General features: G+C 41.1%; 2 protein-coding genes across 11 annotated transcripts in view; both read right to left on the bottom strand.

Annotated features, from left to right (window-relative positions):
* Window positions 1–16,046, bottom strand: part of ehbp1l1b (EH domain binding protein 1-like 1b) — a 28,920-nt gene extending 12,874 nt beyond the window's left edge. For 2 of the 9 annotated variants that reach the window (XM_040032102.1, XM_040032103.1), the window contains exons 1-9: window positions 15,130–16,045; window positions 11,263–11,320; window positions 11,088–11,183; window positions 9,230–9,283; window positions 8,870–9,048; window positions 8,543–8,661; window positions 8,334–8,423; window positions 5,908–6,660; window positions 3,963–4,167 (exon numbers count right to left, since the gene is read on the bottom strand). In XM_040032102.1, coding sequence (XP_039888036.1) covers window positions 3,963–4,167; window positions 5,908–6,660; window positions 8,334–8,423; window positions 8,543–8,661; window positions 8,870–9,048; window positions 9,230–9,283; window positions 11,088–11,183; window positions 11,263–11,320; window positions 15,130–15,233 — 1,658 coding nt within the window. In that variant the 5' untranslated portion in view covers window positions 15,234–16,045. Of the gene's footprint in view, window positions 1–3,962; window positions 4,168–5,907; window positions 6,661–8,333; window positions 8,424–8,542; window positions 8,662–8,869; window positions 9,049–9,229; window positions 9,284–11,087; window positions 11,184–11,262; window positions 11,321–15,129 lie in introns of all 9 variants that reach the window. The other 7 variants (XM_040032106.1, XM_040032105.1, XM_040032108.1 and 4 more) reach the window with 7 other exon arrangements.
* Window positions 16,047–19,925: 3,879 nt separating this feature from the next.
* znrd2 (zinc ribbon domain containing 2) lies at window positions 19,926–25,283 on the bottom strand. Of its 2 annotated transcripts, none has more exons than XM_040032100.1 (4): window positions 25,164–25,283; window positions 24,568–24,719; window positions 21,923–22,007; window positions 19,926–21,386 (listed from the first exon to the last, which is right to left on the bottom strand). In XM_040032100.1, exons 1-4 carry the CDS (start codon window positions 25,177–25,179, stop codon window positions 20,950–20,952), a joined length of 690 nt encoding a protein of 229 aa, XP_039888034.1. In that variant the 5' UTR covers window positions 25,180–25,283; the 3' UTR covers window positions 19,926–20,949. The 2 variants fall into 2 exon arrangements, with proteins under 2 accessions (XP_039888034.1, XP_039888035.1); XM_040032101.1 differs by lacking the exon at window positions 25,164–25,283 and adding an exon at window positions 24,883–25,031.
* Between the last annotated feature and the right edge of the window lie 56 nt (window positions 25,284–25,339).

Raw genomic sequence — 25,339 nt, 5'->3', positions numbered from 1 at the left:
AGCTGAATACCTTCAGCTTATTATAAAGCATTATACTATATATATTATATATATATATATTACATAAATTATATTTGTCTTCAAAGATGTAACACATTTTGGGATTAACTTAAATAAAAAGCAGATGTGAAATGTAAAAGTGAGGTCAGAGGTCAAATGTGACCTGATATTTGGATGCAAACTATAATTTAAGTGTTATTTATAATCCTCATATACCAGTATCATTTCCTGAATGTTGCCAATACAAACAAAGGCAGCTTATTTAACCTTTCACAAGAGGTCAGAGGTCTAAAGTAACCTTATACTTAGAATCGCCATTGATCATTCCATATATGGATATATGTTGTCAGTACAAGCAGTGGCAGTAAGAAACATAGTTTTAAATAGATCTATATAGCATTATTATAAATTTGGCCATCAGATCAATATTTTGAACTTGAAAGTGAGATGATATTTTAAATGTTTATACAGTACTATGTTGACAACACATAGCACACTTGTAAGAATCATACATTATAAATTTTAAGCCTTTTGTTGACTTTCAACCAATAATTCATCTTTGTGTTTAAGTACAGAATAACACACATGGGAAAGCTACAAAAACATGACCTCCTTGGCAGAAGTATTAGGCGAGAGAGCAGAGAATCCTGAAAAAATCACCACAAAGTAATCAGACGGATTCAGCTTCACGCAGCTTTAAGTCGGAAATAAGTGATTTTTAAGATCATGAACTCAGTTTCAAGTTTTGAGTCTCTCTGATTTCATTTGCTGATTAAGGAAGAAGCCATCTGTGTTTACAGACCACACAAAGCGCAATCAGCACGCACAAAGTGAAATCACCACTTATTTCAGAACTATAACTCACCGCTCGCTGGAGTTTGGTTTACGAACTGATGGAGGGGCATTCTCTCTGTCTTGTGATTGGTTGGGAATTTGTGAGGGAAGCTGCTTGGATGCAGTGCTGCTTTTGACCAGCGGAGGGAAGTGAGGAGCAGGAAGTTTTGTTTGTGTCACATTTTTAAGAGCCGTGTTGGCGTGTTTGGTACCAGCAGGGGTCGTGTGTGTGTTTAACTCAGAAATGGACAAGGAGGAAACTGTTTTCATCTTTTCTTTGTCTTCATCTGACTTGTTGGCCTCCAGACTGCAGACCGATGCTGCTCGAGCCTCCTCCTTCTTCTTTCTTCTCTCCATCTCCTCCTCCTGCAGCTTCTGCTTTTGTTTTTCTTCATTCTTTTTCCTGTCTTCTTCCTCTTTCACTTTCATTTCAGCTTTCTCTTTCTCCTCTCTCTGCCTCTTCACCTCATCTTCCTTCTTTTTTCTCTCCTCCCCCTCCTTTTTCTTCTTCTCTGCCTCCTGTATTCTCAGCTCCTCTTGAAGTCGCCTCTTCTTTTCTTCTTTTTCCCTTTTGATTCTCTCCATTTCCTCCCTTTGTATCCTCTCCTTTTCTTTCTGCTCCTTTACGAGCCTCTCTCTCCTCTCCTCCTGCCTTCTCATCTCCTCTTGTAGTTGCCTCTTCTTTTCTTCTTCTTCCCTATTAATTCTATCCATTTCCTCCCTTTGTATCCTCTCCTTCTCTTTCTGCTCCTTTAAGAGCCTCTCTCTCCTCCCCTCCTCTTCACGTCTTTTCTCTTCATCTTCCTTTTTCTTCCTCTCCATCCTTTCTATCTCCTTCTCTCTCTCCTCTTTGAGTCTCTCCTTTTCTTCCGCTTCTCTCTTCTTTCTCTCCTCTGACTCTTTGAGTTTTTTCTCCTCCTCCTCCCTTTTTCTTCTCTCTTCCTCCTCTATTATTTTCTGCTGCTCCTTCTCTTTGGCCTCTTTCAAGCGTTTCTCCTCCACCTTTCTTTTTTCCTCTTCCTCCGCGAGCCTCTTTTTCTCTTCCTCCCTTCTTTTTCTTTGCTCCTCAACTGCTCTCCGCTCCTCTATCTTTTTCTCCTCCTCTTCCTTCATCTTTTTGATGAATCTTTCTCTTTCAAGTCTTCGCTCCTCCTCCCTCTGGAGTTTTTCCTTTTCCTCCTCCAGCTCCAGGAGTCTCCTCTCTTCCTCTCTTTTTCTCCTCTCCTCCTCATCTCGCTTCCTCATCTCCTCTTCTACCCTCAGTTTCTCCTGTTTCTCTTTCTTCTCCTTCAGGAGTCTCTCCTCCTCACGTTTCATCCTTTCTTTCTCCTTCTTGATCTCTTCCTCCTCCTGTAAGAGTCTCTTCTTCTCCTCTTCCAACAGTCTCTTCTTCTCTTCCTCATGTTTTCTCCTCTCTTCTTGCTTTAAGAACATGGCCTTTTGCTCTTCCTCTTTTCGCCTCCTTTCCTCCTCTTGTTTCTTTTGAATTTCTGCCTCCCTCTGCTTCTCCTGCTCCTTTGCGATTGCTGCTCCCTCTAATTGCTTTTCTCCGTACTTCTTTTCATTGGTTTTTTGTTCAAGACTGCAGAACAGATACACAATATACCTTAAGGCTTTATTTCTCTGTCTGCGTGTATCACCTTCATCATCACTTCACATTCTGCAACCTTAGCATTCGTTTTCGAAAATAATTATTCCTGATTGCATCCTTGAATATAAATACTCACCCTGGGGGACACCTTTTGATAGTATCGTGCTTAGAGTCATCCTCTTCCAGAAACAAACCCCTTGATTCTTGTCTCTGGTTAGGCGACTCAAAGATGACATCATCAAAGTCAGGCTCTGGCTCTGGCTTTGCCAAGGGCGGCTTTTCTGTGTTAATGGAGCTACTAATACTCTCACTGGAAGGCTTTTTAACATCAATTTGCTCTGGAACATTGGGCTGTTTAGGAGTTATAAATGCTGCCACGACAGTGGTGGAGGGCTGCTGGGGAGTGGCGCGCTCGCAGGAAGCAAAGGGCCAAGGAGGGGGTGGCGCTATGATCAGCTCTGAGCGGGTCTGGGGAGGACTAGGGACAGAAATATTGGAGGTCAGGCTCAACAGATAAGCAGCTGAGATTACAGAAAGCTGAGAGTGCAGACCAGACCAGGATATCAAGGCAACAGGAGGCAGAAATCAAAGCGCTTTGCAACTGTTGGCATGGAAGCACAATCACAAACAAGAAGCAACTGTGATGCGCTGGGGAAGTGCACACTGACAATTATCATAGTCCTTCATCTAGAAACATGAACAGCAGGCTGAAGCACTAATTTGGGGATAATTTGGATGATTGTTAGAGCTGATAAGCCAATGATCAATGCTCCTTATTAGGTTTTTATAGTTCGTTCCATTTTTGTTTGAAAATAGGACCAAGCAATTGTAGGAGCGTTGCTGTCCAGCAGCTATGTTATCAGTGGTATTGAATAGTTAAATCTGGGTGTCTTAGATGGCTGTTTAGGGAAATATGCTTATTTGTTGTCTTGCAGCGTTCACAGATTTCCACTAAACATGAAGCCTCCACCAGCAGACGGTTACCTTTGTACAGCATCAAAGTCCAGACTGACACATCAGACTGAGTCGATGAGCTCTTCTAAAACTCGCTTATTAGGAGCTCATATCTTGTTTTTGTTGCCAATCCAGGTAAACTGTTTCCCCTGCTTCCAGTTTTTATGTGAGCATAACAGCTTGAGGTCATTTGGTTAATACTTGAGGTCATCAATTGAATTTTTATGTTTAAATCTGCCAAAAAAAGATTTCCTTATTCCTTAAAACAGTATCGCAAATTCAAACATACAGCACATCTAAGACTGCCTTTAAAAACAAATCAAAAAGATTACAGGAAGACGAAAAAAAAAGGAAGTGAGCCTTCTAACTTTTTGTCTTTGTTTCAATATGAACAAGTGTTGTCATCTTTGCTGTTTCTCCTGCACTCAGTTAGATCTGCTCCCAGTCCACAAGACACAGCGTAACCTTTGCGGTCTGACAGAATTTCCACTCACACAGCAGTTTCAGGCCAAACATATCTTCAAGGCACCAAACCTTGCAATCTAAATTTATCCCTTCATGTGATATCGTCCCATGACCTCACCTGATCCGCACTGGTCCAACTTTGTTTTCTGCGATGGTCACCTTTGAATCCTGGGCTGCTCTGACTGGCTGATTGGACATCTTGCTGTGTAAAGCTGTCCCTTTGTTTTTGGGGGAATCCTTGGATTGGTGCAGAGGGCTTGCGGCTGCTTCTTTCACTGCTGAGGTCGTTTCCTCATCCACCTGAGCGAGGGGGAATGTTAAGCCTATACAGAATGAGAAGGAAAGATCAGAACATACTTTGCACAAAAGGAGGAAAGACTGTTTTTGCTTTAAACTGGATATTTTCAGATAGAAGAATGAGGAAAATGTCTTTGAAATGAGGATGATTTGCAGGCCAGTGTACCTGACCAACTGGAGCTGGTATGTGCTGGAGGAGCAGAAGGACGAGTTACAGTGAGAGGTGAGGAGAAAAAGGCAGGCTTTAGGTAGAGAAGAGGATTGAGCGGGTGAAGTGCAGAGGATAGAAGCAGGACAGACTGGAGCCACTGGGTCACAGAGGGCATCAAGATCAGGACTAGTTAACAGAGGAACAGGGGCGATGTCCCCATCAGCTCTAACAGAGTCAGATTTCAACTTTGCTCCGTGAGCACCTGGAAAATGAGAAGGAATGACAGGAAGGATGATTTCCAGGATGAAGACAGAGGAGAAACACTGAGAAATAACTACAGAACCTATGAAAGATCAGAAATAGGAAAAGCTGCCTTCAATTACCTGACTCTGAGCTAGAGGTGGGAGATTTTGGAAGAGGGGGTACGGATGAAAGAAGAGGGGCATCAGAAGAAAAAGGAGAGGGAGAAGTTGGGCGGGCGACTGACTTGACAATTTGAGGTCTGAAAATGTGAGAATGTCCTGCCAGAGGATAACATAAAATGTTTAAGTTATTAAACAGAGAACAGAGAGGATAAGCATTGCTTTTGTTAACACTGTAAACACAGAGACAGACCAGAGGCTGAAGCAGAATCATCTGCAGTTTGAACCTCTGGGGGGCGCCGCTGGTATGAAACAGGAGCTGAGGAGAAGAGAAGTGTGAACATAAGAGGAAGAAAGAAAGACTAAAGTTGGTATGAGGAAAGAGTGAGCTAACAACATTATTCCAGTTTAAAGACATATAGAAAAGAGTTATGTACAATATTTTATTTTATTCACTTTATAACTATGAAATCCTTAAAAATGCCTTCTCGGGTCTGTATCTGTATGTGTTTTTGCATGTAGTTTTACAGGGCCAAAAGCTTTTTTAATTCTTTTCATTTATTAAGCCACTTAAAAATGACCTATGAATCACTGAAGGATAAAAAAGGCACCTAACTCAAGGGATGGACCAGTGTTGTGTTTAAACAGAACAAACCTAGAAAATAAATGGTATCTTTAAATCTTTAGGCACTTTGTTGCTGGCTGCCTGTCGCAAAAACACATCTTTTCTTCATTCTTATCTCTTCAAATTGTTGTCTATATGAAGAGCTACTGTCAGAGTCAGTCAAGTATATATTTGTAATAGTACATAAATGACAGATGGGTGGCTCATTTAAATATATAGATGTAACTAACGCCTGTACACGAGCCACATGGATTCAGTTACATGAAGGATTAAGCAAACAGCTAATATTAGACAGACAGAGCAGACTTTGAATGTTGACAGATGTTAAATGAAAAGAGGCAAACTATTTAAAAAATGAATATAAGAATGAGCATAAACAACTAATTTATCTTGCTCTGAGACAGTCACACAACATTCAGATGTTTCACTCAAAATTCTGAAATCATCACAACCTGAACATGCATGTAGCTTCCTCCCAACACAACACAACAGTCCATTCTCTGTTTCACTCTGTTTCCATGGGCATGAAGCTAAATCATACAAAAGTGGAAACGAAATCAGACGGTCACACATCATTCATCAGTTTGTCTGAAGCATGCAGCATGCCTACCAGCCAGCCTCTCATTACCTTTTGCAGAGCCTGACTGGAAGATTTTTGGCAGAGAGGGAGGCTGAGAGATGGTCCAGGTGAGTGGAGGGTGAGATGATGGAGGTTCAGAGGACAGGGTAGATTTTGTTGGGAAGGAAGATTTGATAGAAAGGGGCTGGGACCCAGTGGATTTGGGTTTATGCGGGAGAGAAGTAGATACGGTTAGTGAAGACTTCTGTAAAGTGATGGAAGATGATGTTACAATGGGCTCTGGTGATGACGGTGAAGTGGAGGGAAGTTTGGGAGGTACAGAAGAAATGCTCGTGGGAGGTGCACAGGCAGCCTTTGAGGACAGAGAAGAGGGTGTGTTTGAGTCTGCAGCACCTTCACTGCAACTGGATGAAGAATTCACAGGAACTGACACCAGTGAGGCAGGAGGTAAAGGAGACACAGATTCAGAGGATTTAGGAGATGGAGTGTGGGCGGGCACGTCAGGCAGAGGAAGGACAGAAGGCATACTCTGGATTGAAGGAGCATCTGCTGTGATCTGGGAGCTTGGAGCTTTAGAGTCAGTCAGAGAAGAAGCTTCAGGAAGAACAGGATTGGCAGATTTCTTATGCTTGGACCTGGGTGATGGCTGAGGGGAGGGGCCAGGGGATGGCTGGATCTCTGACTGGACAGGAGTAGTGGACAAGGGATGTCGCGAGCGGCGTGGAGAAGGGCGGGGGACAATTGGTAAAGGAGGCCGGGAGTGCACAGCGAGACTGGAAGGACCACCATCACTTCCACTGGCTGCATTAATACATGGAAGGATGGATAGAAGGATAGATTAATGAAAGTAGATTAGAAAAGAAAGAGTAAGAAAGAAAAGAGAATGAAATGTGCATATGAATATGATGCAATGGAATGGCAAACTAGGTTACTCTTGAGATAAGCCTATGGGTATTCTTTCTTAAGTGTGATACAAGAAGAAATAACCCAAAGTCCATTTATAAATCTTCATTTGGACAGTTGTGGTCACAAGTTAATATCTGACCATCATTGGCATGAACGTCATGATAATTTTGGGGGTTTAGTGATTTCTTTTGAATTGTTCTTTTTCCAGGGTGAAATAATTGTGCAGTAAACGTCTATAACGACTTTATTTAGGGTTTTCTCTAATTAACACAGGGTCAAAAGAATACATTCAGGCTCAAATACACCCCCACAATTATTTGGTTAAATGCTCCTCTTGACCTGATGATTTTGGTAGCCATCAACAAGCTTCTGGCATAATTCTGGCTGGAAGTTTTCAGCAGTCTTCTTAGCAGAATTGGCAGAGTTCATTTAAATTGGTTGGTTTCCTGGCACAGACCTGACTTTTAAGTGTAGTTCCCAAACCTTGTGGTAAAGTTGAAGAATTTGGAGGTCATCCTCCTTCTTCATTATTTCATAAACGTTGTGTAATCTACCAGTAACACTGGCAGCAAAACAGTCCCAGAGCATGACGCTACCACCACCACCATGCTTGACAGCTGGTGCATTGTTCATAGGTTTGAAAGCCTCGCCTTTAGTACTCCAAACATACCTCTTGTCATTTTGGCGAAATAGCTTCAATCTTTGTCTCGTCTGATCAAAAACTTTTTTTCAGAAGATATTTGGCTTCTCCATGTGAGGAGCTGCAAATCAACTTTGGAGCAGAGGCTTCTTTCTTGCTCTGCACCCTCTCAGTTCATGGTGATGTAAAACTCACTTAACTATGGACAGTGATGCTGGTGTTCCAGCACTTCCTGGTTCATAGCAGGCCTGAGCCTTGATGGTTCCTGGTTGTTCCTGAACACCTCAACCACATTCCTCTCATCCGACAGTGACAGTTTGGATTTTCTTTAAGACCTTGGCAAAATGTGCTTTTATACAATTATTTGAACTGATGATCTTGGAATTGCTGTTTAGAAGCTGTTCACAGCTTGTATAACTCTACAACCTACAGCTATGCTGCAAAGAGAAACTGCAAGTTGTAGTAAATCATAATCACTAAAGAAAAGCTAATAGGCACTGTCAAGCTAAAAGATACTGTAGAGCCTTCAGCACCACTTGTTGAAATATTTAATTGGAAGAACTCCTCTGTCTGAATGTCTCTCCAAATTCAAATACAACGTAGTTGCAGCAATCCAAAAAAGAAAACCGTATGAAGCAACGCTAATGTCTGTTTGGACACAAAAACCTCAGTGTGTTCAATGCTGTCTCCGTGTAAACTTCAGTATATTGGTGGCAGTATTTTACCATCACATGATTCTTAATCGTGTTTAGTATGTGGACGAGAAATATGTGGTGTCCAAAGGACTGTCCATTCATGCAGTAAGGACCACAGAATAAATGACAGAAGTATGTGAAATACTGCAATATATATAAACTTAGCTAGCCAGTGAGAGACAGGCAGAGATGCAAACAGTAAGTGAGAGTAGCAAGGGGGGAGAAAGCGCTACCTGAGGATGGCAAAGTGGATGCCGTGGAGTGTCGCTTGTCAGGTGGAGGGGGAGCAGGGCGATTTGGACGGATAAGAGTGTGTGGGACAACTGGAGCAGCAGAAAAAGGGCAGAGTGGAAAAACATACGGAAATAAGAACAGAAAAGGAAAGCAGAGGAAAAGGAAATGTCAAGAGGTCAAAAAACTGTGTTGGTGTAATCCTGCCTACCTGTGGCAGTCACAGACTTCTTATCCTCTTCTTCATCGCTCTCATTGAAGTCGTCCAGGTTGCCGATATCTGTGGGTTTGACGCTCATCAAGCTGGCAAGACTTTGCATGTCTTCATCACTGAAGAACAAGAAAAACACGCACCACAACCTCATTACCAACCCCACCAATAGGAAGCACTCTTTATGAAAAAAAAGTGTTTTCAAATGCTTTTACTCTTTAAGCTATGACTCATTTATTAAACTCAGGTTAAAAGTGCTATTGTCACACCTCCCTGATGTAGAACAGCAGTAAGAGTAAGTAAGTAGTGGTGACTTAAACTACTCACGTGGCTTTTCCCTCTCGAATAAAGACACATGAGAGGGACAGCTTGAGCGTGGCCTCCACAACTTTGACAGACAGTGGCTTCAGCTTCAGCGTCAGGTCAGTCTGGGTTAGCGTGGGGCTAGCAAACCGCTTCAGGTTGATGTCAGCGGATGCCAGCACCTTACGGTGACCCTTATTTTCCTGTAAATAACACAAACAAGTATTATACACCATATTCTTTGATTTCTACTTGGTGATTAAGCTGAGTCTGAATTTTATAACTGGATGTCTGAGCTATTTAGGTTTGGCTATTTTATTGGCAAACCTTTTGTTTATTTTTCTACTTATAAACAGTTTTAGTCAGGCATAGAGAGATACTTACACCCTCAATGACAAAGGTCCATTCTTTGTCTTCAAATTCATCAGCATTGGCATCCTGAGGGGATTATCATAAAAATACAGACTGTTTAGTGGGACATCCTCCTAAAATTGTATCCGCATATCCACACATATGTCAGAGTCTTCAGGTGTACTACATAAACTCTATAAAGTCCTGTGAAAAACAGGAGTACATGCAGTACACTGTTACTGTGTCCAGGAGGGAAGGAATTATCTGGTTTTAATTCTAGGAGACGGTAAGTAGCAGCCAAGTGATACTTATCAAATTCACTTGATTAAATAATCACTAACACATGTGAGCACCTCAATAAAAGCTGGAGTTTGGGCAGTTTCCTGGTCTGAAAGACTGGACTTTGCAACGCTCAGAAAGCTACTTTCAGTTTTTTCCCTTATTCACAGGGAGTCACCAAAGTAGGTAACTCTGCATATTGAATGTGGCAGCATGGCTTAGCTTTGCAATGCTGTATCTTAAAAAACTACAAGACTTCTGGAACAATGAGATGATACCAGAATAGAGATGTTTAGCCATATTGCACAGCACCGAGTTTGACTGAAACTTCTGTCTGACAGCTACAGTCTGGCTAGAATTATGCAGTTTATCAAGCACAGCAACAAATCTCCAACAGAATGACTGAAAAAAAGTCAGAATTCAGATCTCATCTTGATTTAAATGCAGTGGCAGGACCTTAAGAGCGCTGTGGATAAACAAATGGAAACTTCTAGCAAAAAAAGAGTAGCCCAAATTCCTCCACAGCGATGTGAAACACTGATAACGTTACACAGAAAACAATTACTTCAAGTTATTTCTGTTAAAGATGGATTATAAGCTGATGATTCATGGACTGTACTTAGGACTGATTTGAGTCCTGTGGAAATAACCTTTTTCACATGACTGTATATTGAATTTATTTAAAAGATGGACTTAAAAGCAATTCCAGTGCAGCCAGCACTTAAACATGCATTCTTTTTAAAGGCCAGCAGAGAGCAGCCCCTTTAGCAAAAAGAAGACTGGTTGTTTGGAAGTCTATGGAATAATAAGCCTCTGTTCCCTTGTCTGTGACCTCAGTCAACACTTTCCTGCTGAGTTTACGGTCTTAGATGCTGGTCTTGAGTCTTATTTACTAAAACACATTTAAATTATAGTCCCTTTTGGAGATACAAAGGATGATAATGAAAGGTATATCCATCATGTTTGGCTTCAGAATGCCAAATTGTCAAAATGCTCAGTTCGAAGTTTTACAACAGGACTTTGTTAACCCATGTTTAATGTCATAGTGTCTATATTCATCCTTATATATACTTACCGACCGCTTTTCCCGCATATATATTCTACATCTCTTTTATTCTGAGCAATTAAACTCTTTATCTATATTACTTCCACACCTTAAATCGATTCGGAATCACCAAACACCCTAAAATGACTAGGCATGACTAGACAGTGGGAGGAGTACCTGCAAAAAACCCCACACAGGAACAGGGTCCAGAGTCACACAGCAGACCAGTTAGAACATTTGAAGCCAGAACCTTCTTGCTATGAGATAATGCGACTAACCACTAACTAACCATGGTGTTAACTTGACTCTAAGGAAAGCCTAAGTTTAAACTTTGGCTTAATAAAGTATTCTAAACTACTGAAGGATTAAAAATGATCTTTCTAAAAGGGACTTTTCGTAACATTTAGGGCCACAGTAAACCATTCACACAAGGATTAACTTGTTCAAGCCACCCAGAAACAACTTGTGCCCTGACCTTTGTTATATGTTTCCCTCATTTATTCAGGTTTTTCATTTACTTTGTTATTACATTGTAAATAGTACACTCTGTACACTGGGTGTTGGTACCTTGAAGAGAGTAACAGAGATGTCGATGTTTTCCGGAACAGGCCACACTACCATGCCTCTGTAGGGGTTCTTGATTCCAGGTTGCCAACTGTGGAGCTGCAGAAGAAATAACGCATTAACAGAGCTGTGAGCAGGTGTGTATGTGTTTATGTGTGCGGTGTTTTGGTGACTTCACCTTGGAACACATTCGTCTGTTCCTCCTGGTCCACACCACCCTCAGCTTGTCTGGTTGCCTAAAGAAACACGAACACACATCAAAACAGAAGTGCCATTTTCCCTCAGGCCATTGTACGTCAGTCATACCTAATACACTCTTTGTTCATAAGCAAGCGAGTTCTCAGAACAAAGTAGACACGATCCAAACTAGATAACACAAGTAAGAGATCTTGTGACTGCTGAATAATAATTCCTCTGTGCCAATGAAAGAACATGATGTGTGTTTATTTGTGAAGATGGTTGTCGGCAAATCTATGCAGGTCTGTGAAGATGTGATGCTGTGCATTTACGTGTTAAAGTGTTAGAGTACAACAAGTTACCACATGAAACATGTTACAAGTGTGTACCTGTCTTTTTGTAAATGTGTGTTTTATAACATCTGTTTCTGTGTTTCTATTGCATTTCTCAGCCCTCTGTGGCACAGGAAGTGAGACAGGAAGCTGCACAGTCATATGACCTAAATTTGTATGACTATAAGGCGTGCCTATGACAGGAAGAGAGGAGCCCCCATAACAGGACACAAGATACTAACAAATGCAGGCACCGATCCACATAATACCCCTTTGGGCCGCCACTAATACTACTACTAATAGTAGTAATAAATGTCAATAATAGTGCTATAACAATGTTATAGATTACTCATATTTATTCCTTTGTCTGGGCCAGGGGAAATAATAATTCTGTATGTTGTCTTGCAGCACTTTACCGCACTATTTTTGAACATTTTTAAAAAGTGGACAACAAAAATATTGTAATAATACAGAGAAAACCCTAACAATCAGATGACACCCTATGAGCAAGCACTTGGTGTCAGTGGGAAGGAAAAGCTCCCTTTTAATAGGAAGAAATCTCTGGCAAAACCAGAATTATAGTGCATCATGGGAAGCCCTGAGCAACTTAGGTCTATTGTAAGTGTAAGTAAGGGAGGGTGCAGAGTTATTTGATCCAGTCATAACTATAAGCTTTATCAAAAAGGAAAGTTTTAAGCCTAATCTTAAAACTAGACAGGGCGTCTGTCTCCAGAATCCAAACTGGGAGCTGGTTCCACAGAAGAGAAGCCTGAAAGTTTAAGGCTCTGCCTCCCATTCTACTTTTAAAAATCCCGCAGTCTGAGAGCCAAGTGCTCTCTATGAGTCAAAGAGCACCGCTCTCACCGCTATGGAGGAATAACTCATAATACTCTTTAAATCTCATTGCTAAGCCCTACTACATTACATTTATACATGAAGTATTCCAATACATACAAAAACGACAGCAATAGTTTTTAGATGGTCCGTGTGGTCTCACGTTTCAGTGCATCAGTGTTCAAGTATGGCTGAGAAGGCTTTGTGAGCACATGTGTTTGTGCGGTATGTGTGTCAGGGGGTCAGGGAGTGCCATCAGAAATAGCCTGGTAGGCACAGAGATGCAGAGGAGACGGGAAGAATACATTAAATAAAAATCAGAGACATCAACATTTGCCGAAAGGAAATATAATCTACAATACGGAGATGCGAAAAGATCTATTGGGCACAGTTACAATGGGCAGCGGTGGAGAGTTGACACTGGTTTTAAAGAAGCAAACAATGGTGGTGCAATACAGCTCAGTAACATGTGATTACTGCACACCACAGCTCAACAGACAATAGTTTTCTTATCCCACGACTGCTTAGATGAGTGGTAAACATGACTCGCCTCTGTGTTGAAATGTCCGCATGCAGCGCTAAGTGTTAGATATAAGCGTAGCTGTTTCCTCAGCAAACCTGCTCACTTACTCACCAACATCTCTCATGGTTTGGTCACATGAAGCGTTTCTAAGACATAAAAATAGTCTTGTTGCTAAGTCTTTTATTATGCCTGTGTCACTTCACCGCCTCTGTCAACATTAGTTCATTTTCTAAATGTTGTCTCCGGGTCCTTTTTAAATCCCCTCCCCCCCTCTGTATTTTTGCTTCTTTTATCCAACCTGATTGACCCTAACCTTTCTTTTACTTAAAATTGCCACCTTTGTTACTATTGAACATGTGTCTCAGTACAGAAAGTCGATGATCTTAAATAATAGGCTAACACCCCCTCAAACACAGACACATGCGCACAGAATATTTGTAGAGGGACCCACATGTGGCCAAAGAGTTCACTTCCTGTCAGTAACCTCAGAGTTTAATCACGTTCAAACATGTGTTGATCACCAACACATACATTGAGCACACATGACTGAAACTTTGGATGGATCTCTGGTGGTGTCCTCACTTCCTCTTTACTCCTCCCTTTCCTTCTCTGTCTGTGGTTTCTGTTTTTTCTTCCGTCTCATTATCACAGTGGAAGTTAAAGACTCTGATTTCATCACTCTGAATGTAGGAAGTAAATCACTCAGTTGCCTTTATAGGTTTTACACCACAGATGTATACCTGTGTCTTTCTGCTGTTGATCAAACTCTTTAAACCTTTTTGAGCCAGTCTGGTCTTTATTGAGGTCTGTGCTGGAAACCCAATTAATACATCATTTAATGTAATCTGAACAGATAAGAAGGTGCAGTGTGGTCCAAACTGACAACTGGGTGAAAGTTTAAAGATGTTGCTGAAGCTGTTAACAGAGGAGATTGCATTTGGGATTTTAAGATTATGATAATGTGTAATACCACTTCCAGTCACGTGAAAAAGAAAGTTTTCACAGTCCTCGTGCAGTTATGTGAAACGCTAAGTACACACAATGATTCAGTAGCTTGTAGAAAAACGTTTAGCATCAACGACTTAAACTGAGCTTTTCTCTGTATCTTTATTGGTCTCGTACATCATTATGGGGGATTTTTAGCTCACCTTTCTTTACAGTGTTGCTTCAGTTCATTGAGGTTTTTTAGCATTTGTTTATACGCAGCTCTCTTAAGGTCCTGCAGTAAATTCAATCAGGTTGACTTTGAATGGGCCGTTGCAACACATCGATTCTTTTCCTTTTCAGCCACTCTTGATAGATTTGCTGCTGTGCATGGGATCATTGTTCTCTTGCATGACCCAGTTTGGGTCATGCAAGGACATGACAGATGTGACAATGACAGATGGCCTCATATTCAGGAGTTCATGGCTGATCCCATGTCTTCAAGGTCTCCAGGTCCTGTCGCTTCAAAACAAGCCCAAATCATCACACCTCCACCACCGTGCTTGGCAGGACTGCACAGAGTCCTGTGAAAACCTTCTGTTTCACATGACTGCATGGCAATAGTTTTACTTTCCTTTTTTTTAATGCCAGTGCCTCACACTTTTGCTGACAAATTAACATTTCTTTTTGTATTTTTTTTAATCGCATTGTAGTGTCTTTTCTAAGTTTTTGTTTTATTTGCATCAACTCTTTTATTATCTCTCTTTTTTTAAGTAGCTGGCTTAGTTAGCTATAGTCTAAAAACTTTGCCCTTGACCCCTGAAGCTGACACTTTTGACTTATTTTGCTTTCAGTATATCAGTTTGAGTCATATAACGTTTCAGCTTCCAAAAGTTTTGTGTAACCTAACGAGCTTTAGCCTCATAAAATAGTTTATTTAAATCCCAGACATGAACTAACAACGATGAGCATGACTGGACACTATAGAGGGTCCTACATGCGCATGGTCACAGCAGTGGACATATCACGTCCACGCAGGCGGGGTGGGGAATCGAACCCGCACTGTCAGCTCAGCACATGGGGGACGCCCTCATCGTCCTCAATGTAGCGGAAAACACCCACGATATGAGATAAACATCGCCGGGAGAAGGCTTATTATAGCTAATAACAGGCTTCACACGGTATCAGGAGGCTACTCACATCTCCAACAATAAAAATCGTGAGCAAATAGATGCAGAAAAGCGCATTTACTCACCATTTTTTAGTACACTCCAAAACGAGTTCCTGGTAAGAAGCGATGAACTGAAACTTTGAAGCCTTTTTACCAACTCGCTGCAGTCTTTTCCACACCGAAGTCATAACTTCCAGCGGTTAAAATAAAACCTAAGAAAGAGGAAAACTGAAGAAGCCCTCCGCCTGACAATAATCCAACTTTGTCCGCTGCTTGTGCTCCTTATAAGGCTTTCTTCTTCCTTCTCTGCTGCTGCTGCTCCTGTTGCTTATAATGAACTTCACACAAGCTGTGACTTGCGCTCATTGGCACCGAGTTGAATCACACATTGACACACAACAAAAAGGACAGAAATGTCGCCATGTACCGAGAAGCAAGAGCCGAACACCGTGAACAGGCAGCTGAAGAGTCAGTAAAGAGGAACCGATTCCGCTCTGTCATTAACACAAGCTTCAAATTAATACGACAGCAGCCCGAAGTTTCAGTCAGACCACTGCAGGAGCTCTCACTGACAGCTTGTCCCTCTCTTTCTGCCAGTAATCCACATGTGGAGACGGCGCAGCTGACTCAAGCGTGGGGTTGTTGTAATATAGGTCTGCTTCCTTTAGAGTTAGTTAACCCTCCCTTTTTTCATGGGTGAAAGCAGCCAGCAACAGAGAGACAGGCAGAGTCAGACAGGATATGCAAAGACTGATGCAGTGGTATGCAAACTCCTTTATCTTGCTGCTTGTGTGGAGGCACTGAGGTGACAGTCCTCAGTTATACCTGCAGACTTTGATCCTAGCTATCTTGAACAGCCTTATCTGACATTTAACTTAATCAGCCGTTCATAATCTCATCTCCAGCATGCTGAAAGCACACTGTGTCTTGAAATTGCGTTTTTCAAATTGGGTATATAACTGAAATCACTTTCTGAGTTTCGGCTGCGTCATCCAACGCTCACTCAGGAAAGTGTGGATCATGTAGTTAGAGGAATAGTTTCCACTGAGGAGAGCCAATAGACTACAGACCAGTGTGTGTTTGTGTGTGTATGCGTGTGTGTAAGCTAGGTCAAGGCACAGGGATTTTCCTCAGTGAGAGCAGGAGTGTATTTATAGGATGGAGAACAGGGATTGATGGATGGACAGAGGCAGCTGGAGTAGAGGAGTGTGGGGCAGCAGCAGCAGGGGGGTAACTCTCTCATGACTCAGAGTTGGGCTAATGTTACTCTTTGGTTTGGTATTCAACACAGCATTATACCTCTCAGTACCTCTGCCCAATCCTACTCTAAACATGTACACACACACACACACACACATAACAGCCTGCGGTGTCATCTCATCCCCTCATTTGTTAATTGGTGCTCTCTGCAGTCAGTAAAACTAATTTCTGTCTACTGTAAACACTTGCTGCTGTCTGGCCTCTTCTACTGTAGCACAAACATGTAATTTTTGTGTTGTCTCTTTTATTTTCATATCACTTTTGTTTCTCTTTGCCTATCTGGGTTATTTCCCAGCTGTAGGTACTGACCTCACAAGTCAGTGTATTGTAGCTCTGGTAGTATTATTCCCCTTTCCAGCTTTGCCTGCTGTCACCACCCCTTCTGATGTCTATTTGTTTTACTAATCAGCGACTGTTGAATTTACAGTAACTGAGTCATATGATACCAATAGAGATAACAAGGCTTCTATGAGACGAGCAGTGAGCAGTGGGAAATATGTGAAACATAAAAATTTACATTTGCATTGAGCCTAAAAGGCCAAACCACAAAAACATTCTGGTGATGGATGAGATAGAGAGCATGAACACAGACACACACACACAGAAATTCAGCCCAACTGTCATTTAGAGTGACAGAGAGGCATATTCTAACAATATCCACAACATGTGTTGATTATAAATAGAGAACAGCTTGAGACGTTCTTCTCAGACATCTCTCCAAAGCAAATGGTTTTCCCCATGCTGCAGCCATGTAGGATGACCTCAGAGAAGGAGGAGGAGAAGGTGGAGGACTGCAGGAGCTCTCTCTTGGCTGAAGACAGCATGTCCCCTGTTGGTCATATTTGGCAATACCACCCCCTGGTTGTCTTTAACCAAATTCAGGAATACTGTTCATGTCTGTGGCACACGCTGAAGTTATATTCCAAGACTTAAATGCAAAGTAGAAAGAAAAACCATGATGTGCAAAGTCACTTGTTAAACACAGACACTGACTTTCAAACATTTAATGACAGCTTAATATATCTGCATTCACCACCTCTGAACAGGATTCCATCAGGATTTACTCAGGAATCATTTCTGATAATCTGAAGGTCGATTTTGTTATCGCTGGAGTCTCAAGAGGAAGCAAAATGGTTTGTTTTGTATGCATAATTTTAAAAAAACAGGTTGTTTTCCCCCATACACTGCTGTTGAAAACCTATGGTCATTTAACACATTGAAGTGAAGTAAGAAAATCTTGAAGAACTCACAAACCTCCCTGATACTACTGTGTGAAGGATAAAACTCTAGGATTGCAACTCAGAGTCTCTAAAACCTCCCACTGTATCACACACAGTGGCAAACATCTGATTAGGAACATGAAAGCATCCTGTTCGACATAAAAAAAACAAGTAAGTTTCTTTGTATTAAACATGGACAGAGAAAAATGACAAAATCCTCATGAAACCACAAACTGCATGCCAACATTCACATCTCTGTGAATGCAGGCATGCATTTTCAGAATCAAACAACAACAAGCACGTTGGAGCATGTAGATGGCACAAAATATGCCTGAACAGTGCTAATGTCTGATCTTACTCGTCTCTCTTGATTTTCTTCTCCAGCAGTGGTTGTAAGTTCTCCTGCAGCACAGCGAGTGCAAGTTAGTGTATTTTTGCTTGGAGTAGCATACAACTTTTGAATGAGTGTTAATTTTTACCAAGTTGCAAAGTTCTGGATCCCACATAGATTAGGGAACCTTTACACAATTCTCATATCAAGCATGCAGCACGACGAGAGAAAACGGACTTTACAACTTCATGTTTTCAGATAAATTGAACTAATCTAAGGTTAAATTTCAACCTGAGGTTTATAAGAGGAAGAAACGGCCATATAAGTTGTTATAAACTGTTTCAAACTTCCCCTCTGACATTACCAATCACATCAGGAGAATGGCAAATAAAGCTGTCATGGATATACACACCAGTCAAAAGTTTGGACACAGCTTCTCATTTAATGGTTTTTCTTTATTTTTACTACTTTCTACATTGCAGACACATACTGAAAACATCAAATACATGAAGCAAGGAGTCATGTAGCAAAAAAATAAATAATTGATAAATAGCTCTAATTATGTTTTATATTTTAGATTCCTGAAAGTAGCCACCCTTTGCTTTGTTGACAGCCTTTGCCTTCTATCAATGAGCTTCCTGATGTAGTCACCTGAAATGGTTTTCGCTTCACAGGTCAGGGTTTATTTGTGAAATTTCTTGCCTTCTTGATGGGGTTGGGACCATCAGTTGTGTTGTGCAGAAGTCACAGCTGGTACACAGCTGACAGCTTTCTTTGACAACTGTTAGAATTCATATTATGGCAAAAACCAATCAGCTAAGTAAAGAGAAATGACAGTCCATCATTACTTTAAAAACTGAAGGTCAGTCAGTCCAGAAAATGGAAAAACTTGGAATGTGTCCCCAAGTGTAGTCGCAAAAACCATCAAGTGCTACGATGAAACTAGCACACATGATGACCGGCCCAGGAAATGAAGACCATGAGTCACCTCTGCTGCTGAGGATAAATTCATCCAAGTCACCAGCCTAAGAAATCGCAAGAGACAAGGAAGAAGAGAGAACTCTTGTGTGCTTATCTTTCTCCACTTCCTTAGAGAATCCATTATCAGTATTTTGAGACGCTGTTATGGAGTCATTAGAATGACTGAGTGTTATTGACAGGGCGTAGTAGTTTAAATTGGGTATAGGTGTGGATGCAAGGTAAAAGAAGCTCCGAAGTGCATAGAATAAACTGCTGTATAAATATTTGTGTGAAAAGATGTGGCTTGCAAAACAGGTCAATTTTATTTTATATGAAAACCCCTCTGTAATTCTTGTTATCTATAATGTTTACCAATACAAAAAAAAAAAAAAAAAAAAAAAAAAAAAAAAAAAAGCAAGATGATCACTTTTGGACTGGATGCTTCCTCACCTGATGTGCAATTTCTCCGAGCCCCAGCAGCATCCCCTGCTGGAGGTCAGGATGTTGCAAGTCCTTGGGCAGCAGCAGCAGCTTCAGTGATGAAAAGACACCACCCAGTGGACAGTCAGCTCCATGACACAAACTCTTCCATCACATCATCGGAGACGCAATGGCACAGATAAAACATGCAAAACAAACCTTAAGTGGAAACAGTCTTTATGTATTTCTGTTTTATTCTCACAGAAAATAGCTGCCCCATCGTACCACACTTTCCAAGTGCAAAGCAGACTAGATGTAATGTACGAGTAACAAATGTGAAGTCAAGCTTTCAGACAGCATCCCTGCTTCACCCGACTGCAACAGCACCATGATTGTCCTGATTTTCGGATAAAGTGCACAACTGTGTTTTCTTTAACTGAAGCACTTCTCTAACTCCAGTTAAATCCAGCCTGCCACGCAATAAGTCAAAACTTGCATGGAGATGATGCAAAAGCCATAAAAATTTATTTTGTACTTGCTTCAACACATCATTCTCACATTAAAACTATATTTTGATGTGTTTCTGTGCCCCTGTAAATGACTTTAAACCCCGCCTTGTGTGTAGATTGTGTTGTGTATGGATCCAGCTTTTATGAAGCCCTCTTGTGAAAAGAAACAAGCTGCAGAGCTCCTGAACAAGAAGTGCTTTATTGTGATACATTATTAGAAATCTTTTACTACCTTGATCAACACTGAAGCTGGCTTTTCCTCTATCAACAATACAATTCAGAGTATATTTGCTCTCAGCTTTTTTCAAAGTATTATGTCTGACTCCCAAACTCTGCGCGCTCTCATAGAGACATCGGCGAGCCACCTGACCATCACCATTAGGCATCAAACACATATACAACAAAAACTTTCTACAATGACCATCTTTGCACTGCCACAATGGCAGAGACAACAGAAACAGAGCCAGAATGAGCAGCAGGCTTTGTGAGACAATACAGGGCCACATTAGAGGAATGATGCGTTTTGGCAAAAATACTGACTATAAATCTGAATGTAGTAAAAGATCCCTTCTAGCTCTTTTCCACCGACATGTGACTAGTGTGAAGCCAGTTCTGCCCAAGGAGGACCATCCCAAATTTCCACAGGTTTGACAATCGAGTGGTAAAGAGAGGAAGAAAGGGTCATTTCTAAGGGGAGATAACAACGCAGGACCGACTCTGTTGGCTGCTTCAGCAAATCAGTGGTGAATATCTGGTGATAGCCCCTCTATCAGACACTGACATCAGTGGTTTCAACTCAGGGTCCAGCATTTGTGGTGCTGTATCAACAAAGCTGGCTTTTTCTCAATGGAAATGCATAGAAACATGTGTTAACTGGCATTTATCTCTTTGCTCTATAGATTAAACCATATTAGAAGAATTTAATCACAGAATGGGTTAAATTAATTGTGTTTTTAGATTAATATCAGCTCCAACTTCCAAAAGAGTGAAAAAACAGTCAAATTTGTAACATTTCTGCCAGCTATACAACTACATTAATCCAAGAGTAACCGGTGCACTTTTGATGTTATATTCCTATTTTCATAATACTTTCTGACCAATTTTCAAATCATCTCTAAGCAAGAGAGAAGCTGAACCAGAGTCATTACTCCAAGACAGAGGCAAGCAGAAACAGTGTTCCAGGGTTTCAGCCAGTCTGTGGCAGCTACTGGGTGAGCTCCTTGAGGCTGCGCAGCGAGTTGGCACAGCTGTTGATGAGGCTGCAGAGCTGGATGCTCGCTTCCAGTGAGGCTGAACTTTGTAACTGGTTAGTGGCCCAGCGAAGTTTGGTGAGGACAGCTTCCTCGGCTTCCTGCAACACAAGTCGCTGGGCAGAGCTCTGTGGAGTAACTGAGGGACGAGCTGGTGCCAGGGCTGCAGTGGAGGCTGGAGTTGAAGGAGGAGGGACAGCGGGTGGAGGCAGAGGAGTTCTTCCACCTGCGGCAGCCCCCTCACAGTGCTCTGGTCTAGGCTGGGGAACGGACATATTTCCCTGACTGCTGCTGGGGCTGTCATTGAGCTCAGGAGCCTGGGACGGTGTGGGGGACTGGGCTGCGAGCTGCCTTTCCCTCACCTGGGACAATGCAGCCTGAGCATTCAGGGCTGGGAGGAAGAAAGAAAGGGCAGACAATGTAACAAGAACACAAAGTGGGCTAACATATGTATGTTTTTTGAAAAGATATTTATAATTATTTACATGGAAAACATAAGACTATGTGATTTAAAAGGTTTAAATATCTATTGTGCAGACAGTTTGTGAAAGGGTGGTCGAGTAGCAATTTATGTTCAATTTAGTTTTGCAGTGTAAATGATGGTTTCCAAATCTTCTTCTAAACAACTTGAAATTTGTAACTTTAAATGTAAATTTGTCTGGTTGAGCTGAAGGGTTTTAAACAAATTCTAAGGACACTGGAGAAAGCATCATTGGACGGCTGCTCCTACTCTTAATGTGTTAATGCTACTCTTTGTTTTTTTAAATTTGTTTTATTTTTTCAGTTAATTGTTTATATGGATTCTAATGTTTTAAAATGTAATTCTGTATAGATATTTAAACAGGTCAATCTTGAAGATATGACCCCATGTCTCAATGAGGTTTACCTGTATAAATACATTTTAAATACATTTTTTTAAATGCATACCAGGGTTGTCTTTGTCAATATCAGAGTCCAGCTCCTGGCATGAGACGCAGTAGTTTTTCTGCTGTTTGTCCTGGAGAAGAATAGTCTGAAAAACACAAATACATAAATGATGCCACTCCTCACCTTCTGTTCATGATAACACCTGCATACATTTTACACAATAATAATAATAATAATATTTAAAAAAAAAAAAAAAAAAAAGTGCCACTTTGCACCATCAATGACACAGCAAAACCATGTTTTTATATTTCCTAGCACAGACGATGACACAAGCCCAGACATGTTTAACAAGAGATGATGATTTAGGACCCAAAGGAGCTACTTAACAAAAGGAAGAAAAAAATAAAAATAAAAATAAAAAGTTGTTTCACTGCTTGAGGCAAAAATACACTGTGTAATACAACCAGGCTATGAAGCCAAACAAAAAATAGATATCTGCAGCTGGTGATGTGAAACCGAATATAAACATGACTCCACTGAGCATCGCTGGGGCACTCCACATGACAGGAAGAGCGTACAGTGGATTGAAATTACTGATGCAGTTAACATGGTGGTAAAGGAGGGTTTTAACCCTCTACACCCCATAACAGTTGCTCTAAACATCCCCTTAAATGCACGTTTCTACTATTTGTATACACACTATATTTTAAAATATCTGAATAACAATTACACCTAACAACAAATTGGGGGGGGGGGGGGGACACACACACACACACACACACTTCAGTTAAACATTAGGCGATAATTTACGTTTTCATCCCAGTCACTTTGCCTGGCATTCATGTGTAGTAAGTGAAGACTCTCGGATCACCGTTTACCTCAGCTGTCAATATGCTGGGTGAGAATCCCCCACATGCATTTACAGTGGGGGAGTTTTACAGCTTCTGAAGGAGGCTGTAAAAGTTGGTGATGAGTCAATGAGTCAGAGAAAGTCACTCCTTCCTGATGACAGTGATACTGAGGTGAGTTGTTGAGGATATCCTGAACTTCTCTGTCAGTAACCACTGCTTTTTCTTTTTTCCCCCCTGATGTGAGCTTGTGTCAGAAGCTTTCTTTTAGTGGATCTAACGTTGTCAGCCTCTATGAATAAAATCTCAGACGATGTGAGAGTGTAATCAAACTGTTTATGGGAGGGATTTTTTATTTAGCTGGCACAATGTTAGCGTATAACCAGGTGGTGTTGTTATAGTTGGTATGTTGCCAGCTGTCTGGAGACAGGAGTGTCTAATCTGCTGACAACCAGGTGAAATCTGGACTAAATAAGTATTTTTTATGGACATTTTCTTATGTTAAAGCATGTAATTCAGTTCACAAGATGAGACTACAGGTGAGCAGGAAGAGGATGAGGTGGGCATAAGGGAGATGAGGCAGATGAAGAAAAGAAAAAAATGATGAGGAAAATATAAATGTACAAATCTCATATAGTTTGAAAGATCTGTGCCATCTTTACATTAAAACTAACCTATAAAATTCACACTTTACCCTATTTATTTAGTTTGTTTTTTTTTCAATATTTATGTGTTTGTAATACTTATCAGATTTCCCCTTTTTGGACATCCTAACAGAACTGTAACGCTTATAGACGATAAACACTAGAACCCTCAGGAGGGGTGATTTTGATCACCCAATCTGTGTGCTCACTCCTCTGCCTGCAGCTTTTCCCCCTCTCCTGCTCAAGACTAAAACTGATTTGGTTGCTGTGCTCTGGATTTCACTCTTTATTTGCTCGGATTAGCTCTCCATTCATTTCAGCTACGGCTCCTCTGCTGCTCTGCACAGCCATCAACCTTCCTGGTTCCTCACACATTCAGTCACACAGTGCTTCTGTACCACTCCACTTCGGCTTGAAATCCCATCCTCAGCTTTGCAATAATTATTTACTTTGGATCTAACTACAGTCCCCCTACATAGAGTTTTTAATCAATCATATCTGGCAAGTTCTGGCTCAAGTGTAAACATGGTATTGCTGGGCAACCCTGTGTGCTACAGCAGTGGTTTCACATCAGTTTCTATGGGGTCAAAATGATGTCCTCCGTGGTTCTAGATAAAAGCACTCATATTTTTTTCCCTTTTGATCCCACACTCAAAATTCAGTATTAGATGAAATACGAGATGATGAGGGGGTTTTAATTTAACAAAGTCACATAACTTTTAAAATGCCAAGAGGGTCAAAACGACCTCCTTGTGTTAAACAGGTGGTTAAAAAGCTCAACTAAGATATGACATCCCAGGTAGAAAATATTATTCAATTTTATTAGGTGCAGGTTAAGTTCCTTTAGTTGGAATAATTGTTGCTGCTATTGTTTTAACCTTTTTTTAAGCTCTTACTTAAAATTTCTAGGGATTACATTATTTAAGCCATTTCTGGGCTTACATTTGGCCTTTGCTCTCTCACTGTTTATCATGCAGTGTCAGTACTATTGCACTATAACCCTGCTGGCATCTTGTGACAATAGATCCATACTTCAAATTAGGCAGTCTTCATTTTGTTTGCTGCTGGCTGGGAGGTGCAATCATCAGGACGTTGATATTTTCTATATACTTAGAAATATAATTATTGCATATTTAATAAAATACCGTGATAACATATCAGAGGCTAACTCACCCAACCTGACAAACACAGCACAGCGTCCTGCTTCACTCACCCCACACACTTCGCAGGCTTCTCCAAGCATCTTGTACCCTTTCAGCAGGTAGTCTCCCATCAGCTTGCTGATTTTGTCTTGCCGCTCCCTACGAGCCTGGATCACCTTCATTTCTGCTTCTGTTGGAGGCTCCCACTTAAAATCCTCTTCATCTGCAGGTCAGTAACAGCCGAAACGTTTAATTTAATTTAATTTTATTTTCAGATTTCAGACCACAACTATCCTTCTTTCGTATTCTTAATACTTTAGGATTATAAACAGTCTTAAGCGCTGCTCTAACTTGTGGATACTATTATATGTCTGCTTCTACTTTACCGTTTCAGCGGGATTATAACAAAAACCCTTTTGGCACTGTTTTGAAGTATGACTATCACAGGTGAACTGCTCTGCTAGGAAATGACAAGCTAGCTAGCAAACCAGCCGGGCTACCGTTTGGCTAACAACATGTTTACGCTGGCAGCGACGAATTTAAAAGCAAAAATAAAGTAACCCAGAGGAACAGCCTCAATAAAAAGAATTTCTTTTTTTAAATAACAATGTAGAAAAGCAGCAGAAATGTCAAAGTCAGCTTGTTTTTATAACAAAAGTTCACAAACCTCCATTCAAAGCCATGTTTCTTCTGTGCTACACGTTGGACGTGATGACGCAATGCAACGCTCCTTCTTCCTCTTCGTCCGGCAAATATTTGAGCACAGCTACCTGCCCCTAGTGTTAATTAGTGGTAAATACCACAAGAGTGAAATTTGGTGGGCAGCGTTCCCACTCCTCGCTG

The sequence above is a fragment of the Simochromis diagramma genome, unplaced genomic scaffold, assembly GCF_900408965.1.
Source record: "Simochromis diagramma unplaced genomic scaffold, fSimDia1.1 OVJJ01000216.1, whole genome shotgun sequence".
Lineage (NCBI taxonomy): Eukaryota > Metazoa > Chordata > Actinopteri > Cichliformes > Cichlidae > Simochromis > Simochromis diagramma.
Note: the sequence above shows the minus strand (reverse complement) of the source record. Positions and strands in the feature narration are given on the sequence as shown.